Source organism: Chelonia mydas, chromosome 5, assembly GCF_015237465.2.
Source record: "Chelonia mydas isolate rCheMyd1 chromosome 5, rCheMyd1.pri.v2, whole genome shotgun sequence".
NCBI lineage: Eukaryota > Metazoa > Chordata > Testudines > Cheloniidae > Chelonia > Chelonia mydas.
In genome coordinates, this window is record NC_051245.2 from 48,287,467 (window position 1) to 48,312,151 (window position 24,685).

Below are 24,685 nucleotides of genomic sequence, written 5' to 3' on the forward strand. Positions count from 1 at the left end.
GTTCTCAGACAATCTAAATAATCAGAACAAGTAACTCCAAATTTCCTTTTCCCAGCTTCCCCACAATATTCAAAAGCTCCAGTACTCTGAGAACTGACAGGTTTCAGAGTAGCAGCCATGTTAGTCTGTATTCGCAAAAAGAAAAGGAGGACTTGTGGCACCTTAGAGACTAACCAATTTATTTGAGCATAAGCTTTTGTGAGCTACAGCTCACTTCAATCGAATGCATCTGATGAAGTGAGCTGTAGCTCACGAAAGCTTATGCTCAAATAAATTGGTTAGTCTCTAAGGTGCCACAAGTACTCCTTTTCTTTCTGAGAACTGAATACATCAAATGTAGAGCTTGCAAATCAGGATGGCTCTACGGTGTCGCTTTTTTAAAAAGAGAACTTTCACAAAAGTGAAGCACAGTATCTGTAATTTTCAAATTCTCAGATCTAATAAACAACCTTTCCAATTACCCACAAACACCCCCAAAATATTCTCTTCTGGAAGAAAGACATAAAATGTTTATTTCCTTTTTATTTCTCTATATGTAATTTTTCTGAGGGTTTTTGCTTGTTTGTTTTGTTTTTGAGGGAAGGGGAAAGGCTTTTCCTGGGATGTGCTGGGGAGGTTCTTTTTCCACTTTCCACACCTTATCCTGTTCAAAGTGTAGAGCTTTTGTCCTGAAACTGTCTTCTAATGAATTCACGCTCCCTTAAAGATTCCAAGATGGATCAGGACATGAAGTGGCCCAGATAGACTAGAAGACTCCCAGATCTGGAAGACAAACTTCAGTTTTCAGCTCAAGTCTCAGATAGGCAGATTAGCCAAAAATTCCCACTCCCAGACAGTTGAGGGGTCTCGCTGAAGAACAGATGGTGATTGGCCCATCTTTTTTTTATCCAAAGTTAACAAGCAGCTATGATGATTCTGCCCACACAAAAACTGATGTATAGTCCCATAGCCTGGTGTAGAAACTCTAGATGTAGGGAAGAAAACAAAAACCTAGCCACCAAAGGAGAAATGAACATTGTTTAAAGAGACATCATCAAGGTTGCTGTAGTCCCAAAATATGACTGGCCTTCATAGATTAGATTAGATTAGATTAGATCTTCTGTATTTTTATGAGTGAATTCTTCAGGAAATAACAGCAGCCCTTCACTGCTATGCAACCCTACACTAACAAAAGAAACATAGGCATTGGACAGGGGGGAAATTGTAAGCAAACAGGTTTTATTGTGAAGCCTACTTGCTTGTGTATGTAATTATCTGTTGGTGTGATTACCAACAGTGTCCTCCGGAATCTCAATAGTTTTATGGCCAATGTGTGTGCGGAGGGGTGTATAAAAAAAAGAAAGATTTGTGTGTGTAAAAGAGAGGGTTTCTTTTTTTTCTTTCCCCTGCCAGTAATTACCAACACATAGAGCCAGAGAAAACAGGGAGAGCAGAAAGGGGGGCTTGCACCAATTCAATAGCGCTTTGATTTAACAGCTCCAAGTCCTTTGAAAACATTTTGCCAAGAAAAGCTTGCCATCAACACGTATAATCTCTTATCAGAGTCCATTGAAAGGCTGGGCTCCGAGGTTAATTCTCCCATCGCAACGAGTTTGAATCAGCTCTGAACTCACATTGAGATGAAAGCCGCGAAGCCCCTCGCCCGGCCTGGCCCGCAAAACCCACTGAGATCAACCGACTGGGGAGGATTAGGGCATGTTCATCTGCTGGCTCTCCAGCAGGACGGGCAGACTCAAAAGAAAAACAATAATTAGGGATAATTGCTTGTGTCCAAACACAATCATTAAAGCCCCTTTCCCCTTTGGTACTTTGTGAGCTGGAATGAAAGAGACACCCCCTGTTTTGACAGCTGGGCAGGCGAACAGAATTGGTGACAGATGAAGTGAGACGTCTTCAGACATTAGCAGCCCACGCAGGGCTGGGCAGAGAGAGCCCGGAGGAGAAAAGGGGGAGTGGGACAGGGGGAAGCTTCAAGCAACCAGCCTAGATCCTCCCCCTCCAGCTAACAGAGCAGGCAGATCCTGCCTGATCCCCTCCTTGCCTTTCCCACCTTACAGAGATCCCCGTCTCCAGGCGGCCATGTCAATGGCCTACCCAAGAAACAACCACACCCCGGGGCGGCTTCAGCCTCAAGAGATGTGGGGTTTCTTTGTGCGGTTGGATGGGTGGGGGGGGGGGGGAGGTTTGCAATGCAGTTTGTCTTGATTTTGCTCACACTGTTTTTCAGGCTGCACACATAATACCCAAAGAAGCTAAAAGGTTGTGTTTAAAACAAGGGCCAAGAGAAAGAGAGCGATAAACGTTGGGCCTGATTCAGACCTCGCTTACACCGGTATAAATCGAGAGTGAGTCAGACCCCTTGCAGCGCCAAGTCACTTAAGGGCGGGGAGGTCTCGGTAGCTTCAAAGTGCAACCTCCGAAGAAAACCCAGTCCTGAATGACAAGGGGGGGACGCGTTTCCAGGACAAATGCCCGGAGCTGTGTGCACTTGTGTGTTGTGTGAGAAGGGGGGTACTAAGGCCTGATTGTTTTCATTATGGGCGCTTTCTAGAATAACTAAAAGTGGAAAATAACAGGTGACAAGCACATTATGAGGCAGTAAAACGAAGGTGATCTCCATCCAAAGAGGAGCAAATAGAGCCAGCTAAATCCGTAGTTTGTGTCCCAGGAAGAACGAAAGAGAAAATTCAGTTCCGTATCTAGCACAGAAGATTAAAACAGAAAAAAATGGATTTAAATCTTTGTGGTAGCGTTTAAGTAAATGCGATGCTTTAAAGGTAGGAAAACATTGCCCCGAAAACGAAGGGAGACTCCGGGTGTTCCTGGGGCTGCCTGGGAAGTGGTTGGCTGACAGCCGATCCCGAACATGGGAACCGGTGCCTGAGTGCCTCTCCCGGTTGGGGGTGAGGATGACGGTGGTGGTGGGGTGCCTGGTGACCGAGCCGGCTGCTGTCCCGACCAGAACTGATCTGTTGGTCCAGGCGCTTCCGGATCGCCAGGCGCTGCCCAGCTGCCGCGTGAGACGAAGTAAAAAGGTTAGAGATGGTCAAGGCTCAGTCTGGACTGTAGTCAAGTGCGTTCGTGCAAAGGGAAACGTCACATGCCATAATCTCTCTCCAGGCTCTGACGTCTACATCGGGGACATCCCGTGGGAAAAGGGAGACGAGAGAGCCAGCCGGGAAAGGTAGAAGGAACATAAGCGAATCTGACTTTTCAACGAAGCCTCTCTGCCTCGTGCTTTTCCCCTGTCCTCGGGCATTTTCTTCTGCTCCACGCCCAGGTTCTTCGGCAGGAGACCCTGCCAGTTATTGGTGGGAGGGAAAGGCAGGACCTTCCTTAAAATCAGGGACACAAGCAAGGTGCAGCATAAAGGGAAGGTGAAGGAAGATCCTCTGAGCCCTCCCTCTTCCTCAAATCAGATAGCTGAGAATATTAAATTAAATTAAATATAAGAACTTTATTTGCAAGGGTTACATTTCTTGTATACTTAATCTACAAATACAAATCAGATGGGAACAGTGAAATTCATCAAAACAACCGACTAAAATTATATTAGGGAACTGCAATGTATACAATGGCATGAGTGATTAATTAGAAAAGCCCACATCCGACAAGAAAGGTTTTTGAAAGGAAAGCGTTACAAATACAGCTGGAATCCAGATTAATATAGTTATCAAATAAAGCTCTCTCCCATCTCCCCTCCCTCCTTCTGCCTCACTTTACCGCAGACCCAGACATAACCATTTTTCTAACATGTTTAGCAAAGGATTATATTGGTAAGCTTTTTTCCGAAATGGCCAGTGTGTTGCTATAAAGAGCTGGGCATTGGGAGATCCAAGCAATCAGGTGGATTAGTAAAGATTGTGTTTCTAGTAGTTCACTAAAGCAATGCAGAGGCTCAGCTGAAAATGGGCATTTAACTGTTTTCTCCCAAAGTATCCGTGTGACATATACGTTCATTTTACACACCTGAGCTTTCGTATCACCTTTACTAACGTGGCACCGCTGCCTGCTTGTGTGTTTCAGAATGGGTTTTTGGACTGTACTAATTTCGTTGGGGTGGTGTTAATGTGGGCTAAACTATATCAGAGATTATCATAAAATATGGTTGGAAAGGCGTAACCAACCGGACCGTGCAAATAACATCTTGATGACAACGATGGTGTGTATAGTCCCTCCAGAACGTACACCTCTGCGGTGCCTGCTGGACGGCTTTACAAACAGAGTAGCGGCAGCGGATGTTACTTTAATGCTGCACATTGAGATGGGAAATGGGTAGCGTTTTCTCTTTCCCTTTATATTCTACAGAGGCATGTAGGTCTTAATACTAAACACCCGAAAAGCCTTTTATTTTTCTTGTTCTAAGGCTTTAAGCAGTTTCAGACGATAAACTCTGTTTTTGGTGCAGGATAAAAACGGTTGCAATGTCTCCGGAATATAGAGTTCCTCAATTGCCCAGACCAATGTTCTGATTTCTTTCAAACACAGGACAGACAAAACACGAGGTTAAGCAAAATTTGTAACTTCTCTTATTTTGGCTACGCGTTCTCCCGCAGGAATACAGGGGACATATTAAGGGAAATAGGAAGATCACAAATAACAAACAACCAAGCAAATGAAGCGCAGACGGAGAAAATACGGTACCTTAGTAAATGTCACAGTGACAGTGCCCTCAAGACCCCCTTTATTTTTCCCAAGCTAATGGAAATTTAATAAAAGTGCCACGAACATCTTAAATCATTATCAGGCCATTTGTTTTAATGTAGAAAATGTAGCACTAAGCCCAACCAGGGTTAAAATTGAGCACGTCTTGTAGAGTCTCGACCTATGTGGTTATAATTGTGACACCCTTCCTAAAGGAATTTTTGTTTCTCTGGTGTGGCGTAAACGAACGACAAAACAAGTAGGATGTTCTGTTTTAAATATACTTTCACCGAACAATAATCAATTCTAAATAACTAAGCCATAAAAATGTTTGAGAGACTCCCTCGTAGAGCAGCAGCAGGGTGATTCGAAGGTTTAAAAAGGCATCCAAGATATATTTGTTTTAGGGGGTGAAAAAAGTGAAATATCAATAGCTTCTCTCACTTGAGAATATTTTATGTAATTTTATAGAAACAAAAGCTAAACTAAAGTAATCGTTTCTTGTCGAACTTTAGCATTTCAGTTGTGAATTGTAACTCTATCAACGCTATAAAATAGGAAACGCTACTTAGAACTGCCCCTAGCCCATTATCCATTTAACATAATACTTGGGCAAAATGACATTTATTTTGTTTCATTTTTACTTCCACAAGCTGCAAAACCCTATTAGAGATCCTAGCCTGCACAGGAGAGCTATTTTAGTTGTCTTTTATTTTTAATATCTATATATCTGGAGTATTTTGCATTGCAATGTCTTTGTAACTAAATATACATTCGCTAATGTTCGATTACTATTATTATTAGCAACCGTAATATTAATTTTATTAAATAATTATTCTTTCCAATTTTGTTAAAGTCCATAATTATTTTTATAAGTTCCCAGAATCACAAATATTATAGTTCTGGAAAACGTGGAGGGAAACAAAACACATAAAAGGAGAATAGCGGGCTAATCTACTACCTATTCTCAGGCCCTCCAGACCTTGTACTGAGCTTTCGTATCGAATGCACAGCTGAGACCAAAACAATAAACACGGAGAAGGACTAGACTTCTAGGTAGATGTTACTGTACTCTGTTTAATATCAAACTAAAGAGAGAACTAGGCACTGACAAAAGAAAACGCTATCAAGGAGCTTGTATTATTGCGGTCAGATTTGTCTTGACTATATTTTGCAGATAATAATTCTCTCCCCTTCAGCTATTCTCATATATTTAATACATTGTAATTAAATATGGGGAGGGGGGACGAAAGAAAACACTTTTAAAACTAGTTTAAAATAGTATTTGGAGGTTTTATATTAATGATTTAAATTAAGTTACTCCTTCTTTGGCATCTAGGGCATTAAAATTGTGTGATGCCTAAAACTGGGTTTCAGCCTGTATAATTGGGTATAAATATGCAAATAAGACATTTACATGAGTGCTAATATCAGAGTTCTAAAGATTTCATTCGGAATGTTACACTCAAATTTGCAACTCTGTTTGCTTAAATCAATTCTTGCATGAATCAGTTTCTTTCAATTCAAGGAAGCAACACCAGACATTGTAATAATTCAGCCTGTGTCAATTTGCCCGTTAGGTTTTTGGTGGAAAACCGAGTTTGACACTGCTAAATTGGTACATTTCAACAACCATTTACCGTTAAAAAGAACAGCTTTCACACTTACATACCTTGCAATGCTTGATTTATGGTGAAACAGATTGCTGCATTTGATGGCTCTGGCTCTTCCAGCTGCCAAGAATTTGATTGCAACAAGTGGGATTTACGGCGAGTGAAATCAGCATTACCAAGGTATAGAAAGTTTCTTGTTATTCTCAGTCAATAGGCAACGCAAAACTCAGCAATGCATAAACACACACGTTTATAATCAATTTCCTGGCAGCTGCCCAGTCAAATGGTGCAAACAGAAGAACAGTCTCCATATTCCCCCGGTTTGCATTCTTTTATCGACGTGTTTAAACTGCCCCTTTAAAGCAGTAAATAACAGCTGAAATATAACAGCGACATGGGCTCTGGCTTTGACCAACAACCTGACAAGGGTAAATTTTGCTTTGAATCCAGGGGTTGCACAAGAAGCTGCTTTGGATAAAATGGTTACAGTCAAAAGTAAAGTAATGCAAACTATTCATTACAATGTGAAAACAGAGTAATGTGTTAACACGGTTCCAGATCCTGCCATGTAGGTGCAAGTGGGTAGCTAAGGGCAAAATTTGGTCTTTGGATTTCCCCGAACAAATATTGTTCTTAGTTACACCGATGCGACTTGAGTTAATGGATTTGCACCGTTGTAGTTCAGGGAAGAATGTGACTCTAATTTTGGTATTTTAATATTGATGCATAAAATAAACTGTCAACGTTCTCTCCTAATCTATTAGCATTTTAATTTATACCCTATTACCGAGCAGTGTCAAGTCATGACCCTTCATAAGGTATTTGCCAACACAAGTGTAGGATTTTACTATTAGAAACGGGAACCAAAATGCTATTTAAAGAAAAGTCATTAAAAAAGTTTAAAATCCCAAACCAGTCTCAAAGTACGTGTGTAGAATTAAAAATACAGACTGGGTAAAATCAAAATATTTGAAAGCCCGTTTCGGCTTTCGTTTACCTGCCAAGACCTGCAGTCACGGTCTTCGCCTCCCCGCAACAGCTGGCGAAGCAGAGGAAGGGATCTGTGCCTAGAGGCAGGTGTTGCTGCGGAACTGTTAGCGGAGACCAGAGCCCTGAGTCTAGACCCTGCCGGCTAGAAACACCTCGGTTCGCTTAGTTCAAACACTCACTCCCGGCGCGTTCGCTCGCCTTCCAGCACCCCGACTGCTTTTCTAGCTTGATTTCTAGGGCATGATGGACAGACCGCCCCACTTTTCGCACCTTTTCGAAGGTGGATTCGTTCCTTCGGCCAGCCCATGTAACCCTGACCTGCCTGCTGCGGCACCATGCGAAAGAACCGTCAAAGGGCATCTCAAATGACACACTGCCTCCCTTGGCTCTCAGTTATTGGGAGATGCTCCGGGTTTCCGTCCAGGGTGTCTACCGAGCTCCTCTGATCCACCACCTGAAACTCTCTAGCCTGCCATGAGGAACCCAGGGCCACCACAAGCAGCGGGTGCCCCTCATTTCACTCAGCAGATCTGCATCTGTCAGGTAACCTCTTTCTACCCAACAGTACTACCTGCGTCTGAGTGGCGCTGGACACTCTGTGATGACAACTAGTTTCCAAGGTTCTCCTGGCCCTCTGCTGTGCTCCAGGGCCCTCCCCAGCCCTGTTCCTCACCAATTCTCCCAGCTCAGAGAGCTACATTGAGGGGGCTTTTTGAGTTGGATGGTTTTTATAATTTTGTAGGGAGGAACATGTTGCGGGGTGGAAATTTGGGGCTCGCACAACATCAGTTCTGGGGAGGGAGCACTTGCACTTGTATGTGCAGAACTGTATCGTGCCAAGGTGATGATTGGGAAAATGGTTCCTCAGACCATGTTTTCTATTAGATTTTATTCTTCTGGTACAGTGACAAATTCATGTAAGCTTTCAACAGCTCAGCTCGTCAGAGTTTCCATCGCTCACCCAGAAAGCCACTGATCTGAGTTGCTTGTGGCTATGGTTATTTAGAGACAATTACAGGCTAGGGATATGTTACCAAACAGCAAGAACCAGTGCGGTATTTGATCCTTTCCTCCTCTCTGCATTTAATCAAGCTGTTCTCTCTGTTCATACACACCATCTTTTTCAATCTGTCTCCAGTGGACCTTACTTTAAGAAACAATTTTGCTTATACAAAGTGACGTGTGGAGCTCAAAGAATGGGTGTTTGGGTTCATTTTTAAAAAAGATTTCGATTTCTGCCAGGCTAGTGTTGAGACTAAATAAAAGTTGATGATATCACTTTATAAGTATTCAAATATTGGCAGATGTAGCAAATAATTAGAGAGGCGTTTGATTGCACAGATTCCAGAATGAGGATTTGGGGCCCCAAAGCACAGGGAGTTTTGCCTCAGTAACAACTCCAGAATCTAGTCCGTACCAGCGTTTCGCAAATGTTAATCAAACCTTGAGATTCCTTACCTACCTCACAGGAGTGTTGGGAAGGTTAATGGTAGAATGTTTGTGAGGTTCTTTGAGATCCTAGGATGGAAGTTACTACAGAAGTGCAAAGTAGTAGTAAGTATTATTATAAAACACACTGAAAAATAATAATACAAATTAACATCAATACTAAGAAATGCACAAAGTGTGTCTAGTGTTATATAGATGTTTCTGCCACATCTGTGGTTTTTATATCATTGTTCTGATATTTTAATGGCTTGCAAATGTTTAATTGCATGTAAATATATGCACCAGTAAGAAAACTGAGTTGGTAAACCATGGAGCCAAGGGGCAGGAGGCAATGGTATCACGGACTATGGCTCCTTTGGTGAGAAATAATATCTGAGCACACTGTAAATCCAAATTTATCTCATTGGCAGTTTTAATTCATTGTCTCTAGTGTGCTAAATAGAGTAGAGAAGTGTTAGAAACAGGAGAAGAGTACAGAAGGAAAATATTAGGATGAGATTTTGTTTAAAAATTCCTAAGTAACAAAGCTGACCATGTTTACTTCAAATGGCTGCAGAGAGCTCTCCATCAATGTAGCTTTGTTTTTTTTTAGTTTGGTACGTGGATTTAATAAAAAAAAGCAAACTGGATTTTAAAAAGAATCAACGGTACAACTTTGAAAGTAAACTTTGTGAACTGAAATTATCTGATTTTTTAAAAATTAAAAAACCTATAGGCATAATTTTCCTCTCACTGACAAGGGTGTAACTTCATTGAATTCCACAGAGTTACTCCTGACTTACAATGTGGAAAATGAGAGGAAAATCAGCCCCTGTACTGTTATGTGAGTGAGGCATGGAGCTCAAAGAGTTGATGCTTTTGTTCTGTTTGGAGTTTATCTGAATCTCAGTGATCCTTCTGTTCTCTCATTCCTTTCCCACTTTTCCACCTCCCATCCGTTCTTCTTCGTGGTCTTCCTCCTAACCCCAACATGCCATTCTCTTTTCCTGACCCCAAACTCCCTGTCCTTGACCTCCAACAAGCTCCCAGGGCCCCACCACTTCCTCTGTCTAACCACCTACAGGGCTCCTGATCTGCACCAACTACCTCTCTCTGACTCCCCAAACACCCCCTACATTTCCTATCAGGTTGTCTCAACAGGTCTGACATTTTCTGGTGGGCTCTAGCAGTCTGCTCTGTTCAAATCTCACCTATTATGACAAGGCTTCTTTAGTGAGAGGCACCACAGATAGGCCCAGATCCTCAAAGGTATTTAGGCACCTAACTCCCATTGTTTTTTCAGGACCTTTAAGGATCTGGGCTAGAGTACTTCCTCATCCACCTAGCATTTGTGGGTGTTGAAGACACTGGGCCAGCCCAAGCTCACTCCATTAACTTCAGTTGGTGCTACTCTAGCTTACAACAACTGAAGATCTGCATTCCAGTCAATAGTCAGTCTAGCAGAGAGTGCTAGAGGTTGGAATATTGATGTGGACTTCAGCAAAGCACAGGGGACTGTTAAGGGTTGGGGAAAGGGAGACTGGATATTGAGTGGAACATTTTCTAAGCTAAGAAGGACATGGATCTGAACAATTAGAGGTTTGTGCCAATTCTTATTTTACCCTTGGGGTTCACCCATTCTTCATTATAAGGAATAAGACACTTTCCACATAATTCAATGTTACAGACATTAAAATGAGTAAACATGTTCTATATATGTAATTACAACTCCACCTTAAAAGCAAGTGCCTGCTGTGTAACAATCACAAGATGATGTGGTACTATTGTTCTGTGGCTTTGAAAACCTGATGGAGTATGTGCCAGTATAATATAGGGCAATTCCTGGGTTATTTGCCATCAGTGTCTCTGTGGATCTAGGCTTTTGCCTTTGTTAGTGATCTGTCAAGTGATTCATGAAAAGGACAGCCTTGTAACAACATTATTTCAGGAGGATAATAACTAGCCATCATAAATTCCTTTTTAAATAGTTTATTGCAGGTTGTAGTCTATTGACAGTGTCTGTTTTACAGCATGGAAGAAAACAGTTCCTTGTTGGTACTAGTCACTAAAACCACTTAATAGCTACAGCCCTTTTTAGTGCTCTCAGAGAAAACCTAGTCTTTCATGAAATGAATCATAAATAGTTGAGTCAAGGAAGTTACTCTAAAGGGGGGAAAGAGCGAAAAGAGATCAGTGTCTCACAGTTATTGAAATGTGTTTGCTTTTAGACAATTCTCCATTAAATACTATTTAACAAATATAGGTTAGGATAGAGCTGGTTGGGAATTTTTTGACTAAAATTTTTTCATCTGAAAATGCTGATAAATCAAATGAAACTTTTTTTCATGAAAACTTACTGGTTTTGATAAACTTTCCTTGGGAAGGTTTTTCAGGTTCAGAATGGAATTTCAGGAGAGAGACCCAGCCCAGAATAGCCAAAGCCTAGAGCAAACATTGGGGATGTAGAAGACTTTCAGAGCAGGGATTTGAACCTGGATTTACTACACCCCAGCTCAGTGCCCCAACCACCAAGCTACTGGCTAATGGGAGGTTGCTTTTTTGTCTGTGTTTTTTCATTAAAAATTTCAAAAGGTCTCTCTCTTTTTTTTTTTTGTTTTTGTTTTTTGTTTTTTGTTTGTTCTGCTCTGGAACTAAAACAAATTTCGAAACCTCTGTTTTTGCAAAACAGAATTCCAGCCCTAGTTTAGGGCCCAATCCTGCAGTCTTACTTGGGGGGAAAACGGCATTAACTTCAGCAGAAGCTTTGTCTTTATCAGGTCTCTGGCTCAAGCCCTTAGATAGGGAACTATTTAGCAATTTTCTCTCTTTCAGGTTTCTGTTCTCTGTAGTGGAGTGTGAAAAACTTTAGTTGGCTCTCATCTTTCTGGAAACAGAGAGCCAATGGGTCTAATGATTAGAGCAGGTGACTAGGACGCCACCATTCTCTTGCTGCGTGAGCTTGTGCAAGTGACATAACCTTTGTGGCTTTGACAACCCATCTTGTTTGAGATGTTGTGACCTTTTCTTACAGATGCAGACAACTCTATAGTTATCCATTCCTTGTTCACTTCAACAGTGGATGACTGCAGTGCTCACTTTATGGGGCTACACCTAAACATCAACAACTTAGCTGTGCTTCTCGCTGGAAAACCATCACACCTGCACACTGTGATGAGCAGTAGCTGATCCAATTCATTCCCAGGAGCAATTCAAAGTATTTGTCTTGGCCTATAAAACTGTAAATGGTTTGATATCTTCTTGGCTTAATAACTACCTCTCACCTTATGTGAGATCTTGGCAGTTAAGCTCAGCCAAGGCACATGCTAACAGCCCCCTGTTTTTAAGGGGAGAGAGATGGCATTTTCAATGAGGGGCACTTGATGCTGGAACTCACTTCCCCTGTGGTCTGACAGGTTCCAAATCTGTTAACCTTTAGGGGAATCTACAAGGCCTGTCTGTTCTCCAAGGTGGTAAGAGGATGTAGGTACACTAAAGGGTATGATAGCCTGGTTGAGTGAGGAAGAATTAACCATTAATATTGATTACTTCTGTCATTTTTTGCAACTGCTTTATATTGTCTATGTGCCTGGAGCAAGAGAAAAGTGCATTTTACATGTACAGTAATTCCCTGCCTCACAGGATGCTGAGATACCTGTTATTCATAAGTCATTTGAGATTGGAGATGGAAAGGCGCTGTTCTAGTAAAAAATATTACTACTGTTGTATTTCTTTACTGAATTGAACACCCAAGAGTATCCTCCATCTTCCCACTACATCTGGCAGGACTTCTACTTTTACAAATATTGGCCCAGCTTCTGCAAGGAGAATAACATGGATGGATCCATACAGAGCCCCAATGAAATCACTAGGCCTCTGCACAGATGCAGGAGTCTGCTGGTGTGCAACAAGCCACAGGGTGAGGGCCACAGGTCCCAATCCTGCAAATAATTATGCACATGAGTAACTTTATACATGGGAGTAGTCCCATTGATTTTTAGGGGGCTAGTCACATGTCTAAAGTTATTTATATACTTAAGTGTTTGCAGGACCAGGCCCACAGTGAGTACAATAAAATAAACAATTTATTTTACGCCACTGTATAGCGAAGTCTCGTCTTGTCCATAAACCACTTCTTCATCGGTGCTCAGACTGGGAAACTTCCAAATCCCATTAATTCGGTAGAGTTAGGACATTTCTTATTTCCTTTGACATGTGGCACATCAAATTACTTAGGAGCATACATAAATGTCTGTGAGAAGGAGTTCTCATCTTCTGGAGGGATAGTCAACATCATCAGCCTTGGATCCAACACTGAATGTTCTTCCTTTACCAGCAGATCATTCACCATTAGTTGAAAAATGGGCAAGCATTGATCTTCTCCAACATGCTTTTTAATATACCCCAAACTTAGTAAAGTGCAGAAAGACTGTGTATCCCTGACCCCTGCCAATGCTTGTCTATACAGATCTAGCCATCCTACAGAGTTTACTAATGGAGTGCACATCATACAAAAGAAAATCCTAGTGTGTCAGGCAATACTCTGAAAAGATAGAGTGGAGAGACTGGGTCTTCTGCCCTTTCCTCTGAAATCTCTGTTTTTTCAACTGGAAAAAGAATAATGATAATAATTTTTTAAAAAACCCTCCAAAATATACAGAGTTAGAACCGTGTAAGTAAAATACATATGTGCCCAATCATTTTGGTGATATATTACTTTGCCTAATCATTAACTGGAAATGCCATATAAGAATTTGTAAACCACAGTAAATCATTTTGTAGGAATGATTTAAATGTACTGCTGACTAATGTAAAACAGTCTAGTTTCCAGAGTCAGTAGGCTGCCAAATATTGTTAAAAAAAAAAAGGATTTGTGATCTAAGTTGACATAAATTATAGTAGATATATATCTTTAAAACAGCAGTGGTGGTTTGCAGATTATTGGGTTTAAGAGATAGGAAGATGACATATTAACTAACATGAAGATTGCCAAGACTTTTGTGTGTTTTAATTAGGATGCTTTGCAAGAAGATGTTTAATTTCTTTTTAAAGCTCTCCCTTGGAAAGATCTTTATGACCATCTTGTTTGCAGGGATACAGGAGAAGTCAGAACATGACCTTGAAATTCCAGTTTATTGAATAGATACACAAGTGAAGTAAAGAGACTACATCCGTACCAGGTCCATGGGTTTGCTCTTCACACTATAGAGATGGGAACAGAAGGGTAAAAATAATGGCTGGCTTAAAAAAAATAGCAGCATGTGGGTGAAATCAAGCATACTCAATGCTACAACACAGATAGAAACAAACAAACCAAAAAAGCAGTGACAAGAAACATCTCAAGTGGTAGCAGTGCTGAGAAGGAAAGCTGTCCGTGTGCTTTAAAAAGCAAACTAGTCTTGAAGTGAGGAAGTGGTGGCAGTTGATCTGTGTTCACATTCCATGTTGTTTTTCCTATGCCTACTCAGACTGGAAGATATCCTTGGATGAGGGACTTGTGATCCTAAGGCATGTAGGGTGAGATCTATTAAGGGTGTTAGGCGTTGCAATGCAAAGTGTCATGGAGCCTGACTTTTGGATGCCTAGAAAATCACACAAATACCCCTGCAATCCACAAAGCCTCAGTTAGGTGCGTAGACTCCCTATACAATCGATGGAGAGAGATAGGCACCTTAGACTGTGATCCACAAAGCCCACTTTTTGTGGGGGAACCACCTAAAATAGCCAGTAGGAGACGTTGACCAGAGGAGAGTGTACTAAGTCTTGCCCTCTCGCAGACTGTACACCTAAATCCGGGCTGCACAGCAGCACCTAGCTCTGCTAGTGATCCATGAACTGGGGGAAGATAGGTGCTCAACTGCCTAAGTTGCATGTGGGAGCTGAAACAAAACAGCCTCAAGGGGGTGCAGGGGAAGGTGGCTATCGGATCAAGCTCCCGTACATGACTTGGGCAGTTGAATGTCTATCTTTCCTAAACAGTCAATCACTTTGGGGCTTAGGTAGGAGATAGGTGACTGGATGTCTATCGTGAGGCAGTAGTGTACATGCTTAAGTGCCTAAGTCAAGGCTGCAGTGTGCATGCCTGAGGAAAAAACATAAATGCCAAGTGAGTTTAGGCACCTAAAGGGTTAGGCAGCAGCCAAGCAGGAGTTTTGTAGATTTCTGTGGTGCCTTAAAACAGGATGTAGTACCGTCATGGAGTCCACCCTTAGGTACCTTTGAAAATTCCACTCCATGTTCTGTTTACAAAGAATCCAGCACACTTTTGCTACTCCATAAGTTAAAACAACACATTTCAAAGAGAACCATCAGGGGAAAATCTAGCTCAATCTATATGGCCAAGGTGCAGCTCCAGCAAATGGGAATGCATGTGACACTCCCTCCTAAAGTAGAAGCACAAGTGATCATGGTAGGGAATAATGCTTTTAGACACTGTCTGTAAACAGAACAGCCCTTCAGATCTACTCTCTAAAAGTCTTCATGCTGCAGGTGTAATGAGATGGATTTATAAAAAAGTGGAGATTAAATGTACCAAATACACTATATATTAGAGGGGGCAAAAAAGATGAACTTCCTAGGTATCAGATAATTTCTTCTCATCACCTAATTTTCCAAAGGTGACAATTTTTGACATCTCAGTTTTCAGAGAATAGGTGCTCAGCACTTGCTGAAAATCTGGCCCCTTTAAGGTGTCTCAAGATGAGGTGCCAAAAGCTGAGGGACCTAAAATCACTGAGTGACCTTTGAAGTTGTAGATGTAGGCCTGTTGTTATTATTTTACCTAGCAAAGTCTTCCCAGGGCAATTCCCAGGGCACAGGTGCCCACGTGCTAAAATCCATCTCCCCAACTGGCTGTAATTCACACACTGATGATAGTCTGGGCAGAGAGGCCAGAGAGTGAATGAGGATGGAGATTGAACTATCCTGTCACTTGTGATCTTCCCAGAGGCACCGAAAATTAGTGGACACTTTTGAAAAATTGGCCTTTTTGTCCTTGTCTGCACTGGAATTTAGCCCTAGTTACAGCCACTGGTAGACACAGAGCCACTGTAAGCCATAGTATTGCACAGGTGCAGTTTACCCCTAGTTTGACACCAGGACAAAGGGCACTGATGTAAAGAGTAGATTATAATAACTCATTCTACTTGTTTACACACGGGTTGAATCACTGCAGCTACATAAAAGGGGTAATCCCCAGTTTAGACAAGGCCTAAATTTCACCTCTGTAAAATGGGGCTAATAATACTTGCTTACATACCTATGGTGTCATGACTGATGATAGTTAATACAGCACTTTGAAGACGTAAAGCACTTTCAGGAGAGGAGTGTTATTACTGTAGTACAAACCAATGGGGGGCGGGGAAGGGGATGATGTAACCGGGTCCCCTGACCGGGCTGTTTTTGCAGTGTCATCAGTCAAACACGGTCTCACACCATACATAGCCCTGCCCATAAACCATGTAATTGCCCTAGCTTGTAGCCTGACTGTGAGATCTCCAGTATCCCCCTCCCTGCAGCCTCCGGCTCCTCCTCGCTCACCCCGACTCTGCCTTGAAGGTCAACCAGTAGCCCAGCTGCTCCCGGGCGGAGCTCTGCTGGGGGCCCGCCCCCGGGCGTGGGCTCAGCCAATCCAGCCGGGCTTGGAGCGCGGCGGCGCTCGCCGGGCAGGCCCGAGTCGGGGGGGCGGAGCTGTGCGGACAGACACAGGAGTGGCTGAGGGAGGGCGGGACTGGAAATGGCGGCGGGAGCCCAGCGGCTCCCCGGCTGCAAGGAAGCTGGACGCAGCAGCTGTTCCGGTGCGACCGGCTGGGACGCTTGGCCGCGCTACCTCCTGCCCCCAGCGCTGCAGCTAGCCGGGTGGCGGGGGCTGGGGTGAAAGCCCTGCGGGGGTTCGCCGCCACGCTCACCCGTGAGCCGCTCTGCCGTGGAAGGGCTCCGAGGCTATCTGCAGGGCAGCGGGGTGGTGGCCAGGGCCGGAGAGGGACAGGGGCGCCCTGGGGAAGCAGCGGCTGCAGCAGCGTCCACGGCCAGGGCTGAGCTCGAGCAGCTGCCCCGCGGGAGGAGAGGGAACCGCGATACGGCGGCGCAGCCCGCGGTCTGACCCGCCCGGGGCTGTGCAGAGCAGGGCTGCGTGCCCGGTCCCCAGGGATCAGAAACTGGGCACCACCCGGCTCTCGAGGGGTGCAGGCTCTCCCCCAAGGGGGAAAAGCACGAGGTGCATTTACAGCTTGGGCAGTATCAGAGGGGAGACCCGAGACGTTGCCAGGATTGGGGAGGGACTCGTGTCCCAGGGCGAGTTGGGCGAATAACTTCGATCCTTCAGTTTCCCGGCGGGCGGCAAGTTAAAGAAATGGTTTCAAGTCGATCTGAAAAGGAAGACTTTTCTGCAAATTAAAAAGTACAAAGGGGAAAAGAAAAACGAATTGTTTGTGGGGGAGCAAAATGTTTCGTTCTACCCCGAACACTTCCTGTTGTGAGTAGTTTTAAACCGCTTACAAATAAAGTGGAAGCGACTTTCCAAAGGAGGCCGTTCAGAATCAAGAAATCAAAATGTTTCATTGTGGCGATGAAAAATGTCACCCAGCTCTAGTTGTAAGTGTCTCCCTCTGGTGACGGGATGGGTGGCTGGGGAAATGTAGATTCCTCCCACATCTGGACCTGCTCCTAAGAGGGAAATGATTACAACACTTAGCTGGTTTATAGCACTTGATAATGATCAATCTGCACCCCCTCAGCCTCCCTGTGTTTTTTTTCTCAGCTCTTCTCTTGTCTTCTCACCAGACATCCAAGCAGTCACTGAATCCTGCTGGTTCTTTTTCAACCTCCTCTTCTGAATATAAAAAGAAAAGGAATACATGTGGCACCGTAGAGACTAACAAATTTATTTGAGCATAAGCTTTTGTCAGCTACAGCTCACTTCATCGGTTGCATTCAGTGGAAAATACTGACCTACTGACCGCTATTCCTACCTACATGCCCCCAGCTTTCATCCAGACCACACCACACGATCCGTTGTCTACAGCCAAGCTCTGCGATACAACCGCATTTGCTCCAACCCCTCAGACAGGGACAAACACCTACAAGATCTCTATCAAGCATTCTTACAACTACAATACCCACCTGCTGAAGTGAAGGAAAAAAGGTATTTTCCACTGAATGCATCCGATGAAGTGAGCTGTAGCTCATGAAAGCTTATGCTCAAATAAATTGGTTAGTCTCTAAGGTGCCACAAGTACTCCTTTTCTTTTTGCGAATACAGACTAACACGGCTGCTACTCTGAAACCTCTCATGAATATGATTCTTCCTGTTTGCCTACTACTAAAATGCACTGGCCTTCACAATTTCTGTGCCACCTCTCTCCAGTTCTGCAGAAGCTAAAATAATTTCCCTCACTGCCTGCTCACACCATGTAAGTCATCTCTCTGAATGTCTCCTTTGGCTCCTATATCAAGCCCAAGCCACCCATATCTTCAAGGCTCAACACAGTTCTGCTCCCTTCTATATCTCTGCTTTCATTTCTTGCCATTCCTATTGTACCCACCCCTTTCACTTCACCAATAAATCCCTCCTCACCTCTTCTTCTGTCTCCCATTTCTGTGCCTTCTTCCATGCCCCCTCTCCATCGTATTATCCCAGCCCAAGCACCCATCCTTTCCTGAAAACACACTTCTTTTATGAAATTGTCAGAAGAGAGCTCACTTCAGCTAACCTATGGTCACCCACTCATTATTGGGAAATAAAAGACTCTAAATTAGTACGTTTCTCTAGCTCCCTTGCCATGTTCTGTCTATTTAGACTACAGCCTCCTCAATATGGAGACTGTTATGTAGGTGTGATATAAAAGTTATACGTGCAGATATGCAGATATTGCATACAAACAGTGCCACCTACTGGCACAGAATTTGTACTGTTGTTTATAAATTAGTAGGTTCAATAAAGTTGTTGTTGTACATTGCAAATGACTTCCGGAAGGCAGTTTTTAACCAGGATCATGTATTTTTCTGTGTCATATAGTGCCAAGCATGGTGTCAACACTTAACAACTATTAATAATGCAGGAGAAGTGTAGGAATTGCACACCTTGCATGTTATAGGGTAAGGTTTGCATAAAGGCAGAGTGCCAAGTGGTTGCTTGGGTTTGGTTGCATGTAAGCCTGGTATATCCAAGATCATAAAGCTACAATTACAAACTTAATGTAGTGCTGAGTTTGAAGACTTGCCAAACCTTAACTGCTAGGAAAGACTAGTGTTGTAAACAAAATGCACATTCCACAGCAACATTCAGTTCAGCTTTTAACTCTGACTTTATGGGGAGGTGGGATTTAATGTATAATTTTCTCCAGCTAATTTAAAGTGGTTTGTAAAAGCAACAGTGATGGTCTGGATTGGGCATTTTCTGGAAGCTATTGCCTATCTGGCCAAAAAAACATCACCTCAGGCCCTTAGCTCCTCCAGGCAGTCATTATCTGGCAGGAAACACCTGACGTAAAGGTAATTCAGGCACATTGGACCGATTCAGCCCCAAAGTAATTGGGTGCAACTCCCATTAATGTAAATAGTTGAACTCAATGTCGAACAAATTCAGCCCTCGTATCACAGTATTTCAGGTAACAAATATCTAAGGAGTTTTGATAGAGGTTCAGAAAAACGTATCCATGCTGGACTTCAGAAGCAAAAGGTAATTGGAATCCTCCACTAAACTATGCCCAGATTTCTCCTAATCCAGTGTGCCAGGTTAAGCAAAATTATTCTTGGTTATAAGACTATTATGTTGAATATTTTTAAACTGGACTTAAGTGACACTTTAGTACGTGGAAGATATATATTTTATATTCTAGACATTTACTCTCACACAGATTTTGAAATATTATCATACAGTGGATCGTATTGACCGTGGAGTAACTCAGCCTAGAACGTTTTTGGGCACTCAAAAATAATACATAATACTGACTTAAGTGAAAATACATAATGGATAGATTTGGCCTATTATGTCTGTTTTTTTGTTTCCAGCCTACTGACATTTAATATAGAAATTAACAAATAAGGTTAAAATAACTTGTGTGAATTTTATGTATATTATATACTTCTGTGTGTGTATAAGTATATGCACTCACACACATCAAAACATTCAAGATTGGTACATAACATACCTTAATAACCTCATATTCTTACTTTGAAACCCTATTCTCCCTTCCACTTTTCTATTGTGCACACTCATTACAGTATATTTTATCTAAAATGTAGGACTCGGTCCTGCAAAGAACCTGGTCACTCAGCAAATCCTTTTCAGCATGCATGCTTCTTAGACCATAAGCTCTTCAGGGCACAGGGTTTCTCTTTTATATTTGCATAGTACACTTTTATATGCTGTTGAAATAATAATACATAATAACAGCCAGTCCAAAAATGCCATGTGACATAATGTCTCCTCAGTTCAATCACCATGTACATATGTATGTATGTATTCTGGCAGCCATTTATTTAGGACAGCTTCATAAAAAATTCACATCAGGTGTTTTATGGACTTTAAGATAAACTTCTGATTTTACATTGCTCTGTGGCAGTTTACTGGTATTGCCTGGTATAAAAAATTGGAGATTATGCTCCTGACACCAATTTGAGCAACTAAATGTCAGATAAATCTAGTCCGAATTCATTAAATTACACCTGCATCAACATCCATGAAGACATATATTCATTTTGAGTTGAAGAGATTAGAAGTGAGGTATCATCAAATTAGATCATAAGCCTGGCTCTGATTATGAAGATATGTTTATTCAAAATAAAGTGTCATTTGTTTCAGAGTGAGGAACACAGTTTTTCAGTATATTCATTTTGTTTGTTTGTTTGTTCACCAGACAGAAGCAGATGTTCTTGTTTTTCATGAAAGTAAAGGAAAGACAACATAAAAATAGATAAGACCAAGGTGCAAAGTAAAACAACACCATAAAGATGCTACACTGTTGGTCATTACATCATTTATTTCCTGAAAGGCTATGTTCTATCTTAGTAAATAGGCAAGTATGATAAGGTTAATCAGGATTTTTACTATTTAAACAAATTCTAATTGCTGTAACAGTTAAGTACAGTATATAGACCCAATGCTGAGAAGATGGAGGCATTAGAGAGAGACACCCACATTAAGTAAGAAGGAATTTTTATACCTTCCCCAATATTTGCCCTCTTGTCTTATGTTAGGCCTAATCCTGCACAGGGCTGATACCCTCAAGTGAGGTGCTGAATACTTTCAGTTCCCACTGATAGCACCTCACCGCAGCAGACCTTTTCAACTGTTATTTTATACAAATTGTGTATGTATGTGTGCATAGATAATATACCCCCACCTTTTAATTTTATTTATTTGTTCCTATTTAATAGAGCTAGTCAAAATGGGGGTGGGGGTAGGGAAATAACCAGCTAACTTTCTCATTTTCTGATTTCATTGAAAAAAACATATTTAATGTAATTTTCTGTTTTGAAAGAAGGCCATTTTTCAAACAATAAATGTTTGTGCTGAAAAATGTGTCTCTTTTATATAAAATAATGACATGACACTAGAAGACGACAAAGGAAATAATTGAAAAGGAAAGAATTACTTGAGTGTGTGTGATGGGGATGTATCAGCTGTCTCTGACTTTGGTTGTTGCTTCAGGAATAAAACAGATTGATGGTGGCTGCTGATATGTTGTTAGACAGGAATCCACTTAAATTCACCCGTATCACATGATATACAATTTCGCCAAAGAAAATATTTCCTCATCACTATTATGCAAATAAATCATATACTAGGAAATTACTCGGTACACCTACAAATCACTGCTATGTCTAATACAAAATTTCAGGCTAACAGTATGACCTGCAGCTTTATTCCCATGTATGGGCAAAATTAGGTATGACCCACTCAGTGTGCACAAGCTGTATTTGTTTCATTCTTACCTTCATATTTCAAAAGAATTCAATTTTGATAATTCAGATCAAACAATGATGGTCTCTGCTAGGTTGTATTTTTCTTTTTACTTCTGACATTCCCTTACTGTTCAGAATAATGGCATTTTATTACTATTATTGTTATTATTTGTGTCCAGGGACCCCATTTAAGGACAGGGCCCCCTTGTGCTAGGTACTGTCCAAACACAGAACAAAAAAACAGTCCATCCATGCCCCAAACAGCTTTCAATCTAAGTGTAGTTGCAGAATTTTTCAGATACTGGGGAAAATGATTTCTCTTTCCTATTCCCAACTCCTTCAAAATATTCCCTTATACCTTTCCTTTTTCACAATCATCTCTGCATTCATTTTACACCAGTTTCTGAAAGTCTGTGTTCCAGAAACAGGTGGGTTTTTGCAGAAGCTGATCCACTCTTCTGCAGATCCTGTGACTGAAGACACTTCCTGTGTAAGACATAGAAATTTTGATCTTGATACTGCAACTGGATCTGTGCTGTTTAACCTTTGTACTGTTACGAATTACACCTGGTAGGACACGCATACAACTGCTGAGAATTATACCTTGTAAGACACGCACACAAATGCTACGAATTACACCTGGTAGGACACGCACACCAGTGCTACGAATTACACCTGATAGGACACGCACACCAATGCTGTGAATTATACCTGATAGGTCACGCACAGTTCGAATCTAGGCTGAGGCACAGAAACAAAGTCCACAACTGCAGAGTTCCTAAAAGACACTAAGTTTATACGCTCGAGTGTGGTGCCCCCCTGCTAGCCAGGGGGGGACCCTGAATACAGATTATACAAAGATTATATACTTTTTAGCAAAGCATGTTGCCCTCGTGCATCGGAAACCTTAGCCAATAAACAAACCCTTGTCTTATCTACCACCTATCCCTGCTTGGTGCATTCCTCGTGCTATACCAGTATGTTAATTACACAGCATGGTCCTAAAGCCATGCATCAGTAACTTTTATTATCAGAATGGGAGGCCTCACATCAAGGCCAAGAGACAGGGAGTTAGAGACTAACAAAAACCAGATACTGGGAGTCAAGGCAGGCTGGAAACAAGGAGGAGGATTTTCACAGGGATTCAGTATCTAAGGATCACTCCTCCTGGTGTATGATGCGCTGGCATTTAAACAATAGTGGGCCCCAAACCAAAATGGAGTCACATGTGCTAACTTTTTCTTAACAGTACTCAGCTCACATGAAGCCCTCTTGAAGTCTATGGTGCTGGGTCCACCTGTGTGCATCCAATTACATCTATGGGACCTTTCAACATCCTGCTGTGAATGACAAACCAACTGCTATGTAAACTCTGGGGGAGGAGACAAATATTTAATAAAAGAGTCTTCTATTTCTACCCTGGCTCTTCCAACCCCCACCCCCCTTGTTCCCCATAACTCAGTTGATATCATTCCAATTAACTGAATGGGAAGATGCCTGGCTCTCTCCAGCCGCAGGTGCTAGCCTGTTAATACCAGGCCCGCTGTTCCTAAGATCAACATGCCCCGTGATTCTTTATTATTTTATTTAGCGTGTGCATAGTCATCTAGCCAAGCAATGGCATCTTCAGCAGCGTGATACTGTTCTTCTAGGCCATCGCTGAGCCTAGTCAACAGGCATTCCTCGATAATGTGCATCATTGTCTGTGTTGCGTCACAGCTACACAAAGGGCTGTCACAAAGGCCCCAGCAATACTGATTGGCTGCACAGAGACCTTGCCCGGTCCGGAACCTGTTCAACAGGAACCATTGGCGACAGGGCAGATCAAAAGCAGGCGGATGGATTGTGGGGTCGGCAACGAGGGACTGGTTGGAAATTATAACAGACATCCATTCCTCTTGCCAGAGTGTTTCCACCCTAACATCCTGGCGTGGCAGATGAGACCATAATGGGTGACATGACGGTAAACATGCTGCTGGTGGTTTAAAAAGGTCATTGTACAGCAGCGGGCTTGAGTTGGCACGTACTTTCTCCAGTAACCTGCCAGTGGCAACCTCTCGTCTGATATGAGGAGGAGCAATATTGCTCAGAACTGGAAGCCAGGGGAGCGGAGTTGGACACCGGATGCCGGAGATGATACGCATGGCTGCACGTAACTGCTTATCCACCAGTTTGATGTGTAATTCTTTTAAGGAGCATGACTCAGACTTGGTACAGATCCCTGTCTGGCAGCTGGTGCTACGGACCCACTTTTGTATCAACTTTTGCCACTTTAATTCTGAGTGAGCTACCAACCCAGGTATGGACAGAAGTGTATTGGGGAACCCAGGCTGAGGTGCATAGCATTTATTTTAACACTTGGTCTCCTGAACGGTAGTCTCTTGATTTTAGGAGCGGCTTTAGTACAAATGAGGGATGCTGTGATAAGCCTTGGACCAGGGCCACTTTAAACTCAGGGGTGTCACTTACAGCAATTCCATTTATTATGGGGGGACATACCAGCCAACCAATAAAGTAATCTTTTTCGAGCCAGATATTTTTCTGGTCTCTCCCCCATCTTTGTTTCTCAGAATAGAACTTGCCAATAATATTTTCATGTGGGTAATATAGATGGAACACAGCATCATATACCTCCCCAATGTCCCTGGCATTTGCCATTTGCACATCTCCTGGCAATGCCTCAAAGTCGTCACCATTCATGTACTCTCGTATTAAGGAGACTGTCCCCTCCTTGCTCAGAGTTGGTATACTGCTGTTCTTAGTGAGCCAGTCAAGAACAGACTCCCTGTTGAGAGCTCCCAATTTTTACCCAAGGCCCAGACCTGTTCCGGCACAAAAGGTTTTGTTTCATACCAGGTCTCCGGGGCTTTGTTTGTACCGTATTGTACGACCATAGTTGCTGTTGGGGCCAGTGGAGCATATAATTTCCTCTCCTCCTTTTCCCCATACGGTACCATTTCTAGATCTTGCTGCGGAGCAGAAGGCTATACTGATTTCACCGGTCTTTTATTTTCCTCCCAAGCATCCATGCTGTCAGCGGACACTGCCCCATCTGAGTCCATATCACTGGTGATTTGGGACTCATATCCCCTCAAGGGATCCATCTG

General features: G+C 42.5%; 1 protein-coding gene across 1 annotated transcript in view; it reads right to left on the minus strand.

Annotated features, from left to right (window-relative positions):
• Positions 1-10,653: 10,653 nt before the first annotated feature.
• TMEM171 (transmembrane protein 171) overlaps positions 10,654-24,685 on the minus strand; it is a 72,070-nt gene continuing 58,038 nt past the window's right edge. Inside the window, exon 3 of the mRNA XM_043547255.1 lies at positions 10,654-13,874. Within this exon, the coding sequence (XP_043403190.1) occupies positions 13,838-13,874 (37 nt within the window). The 3' untranslated portion in view covers positions 10,654-13,837. The remainder of the gene's footprint in view (positions 13,875-24,685) is intronic.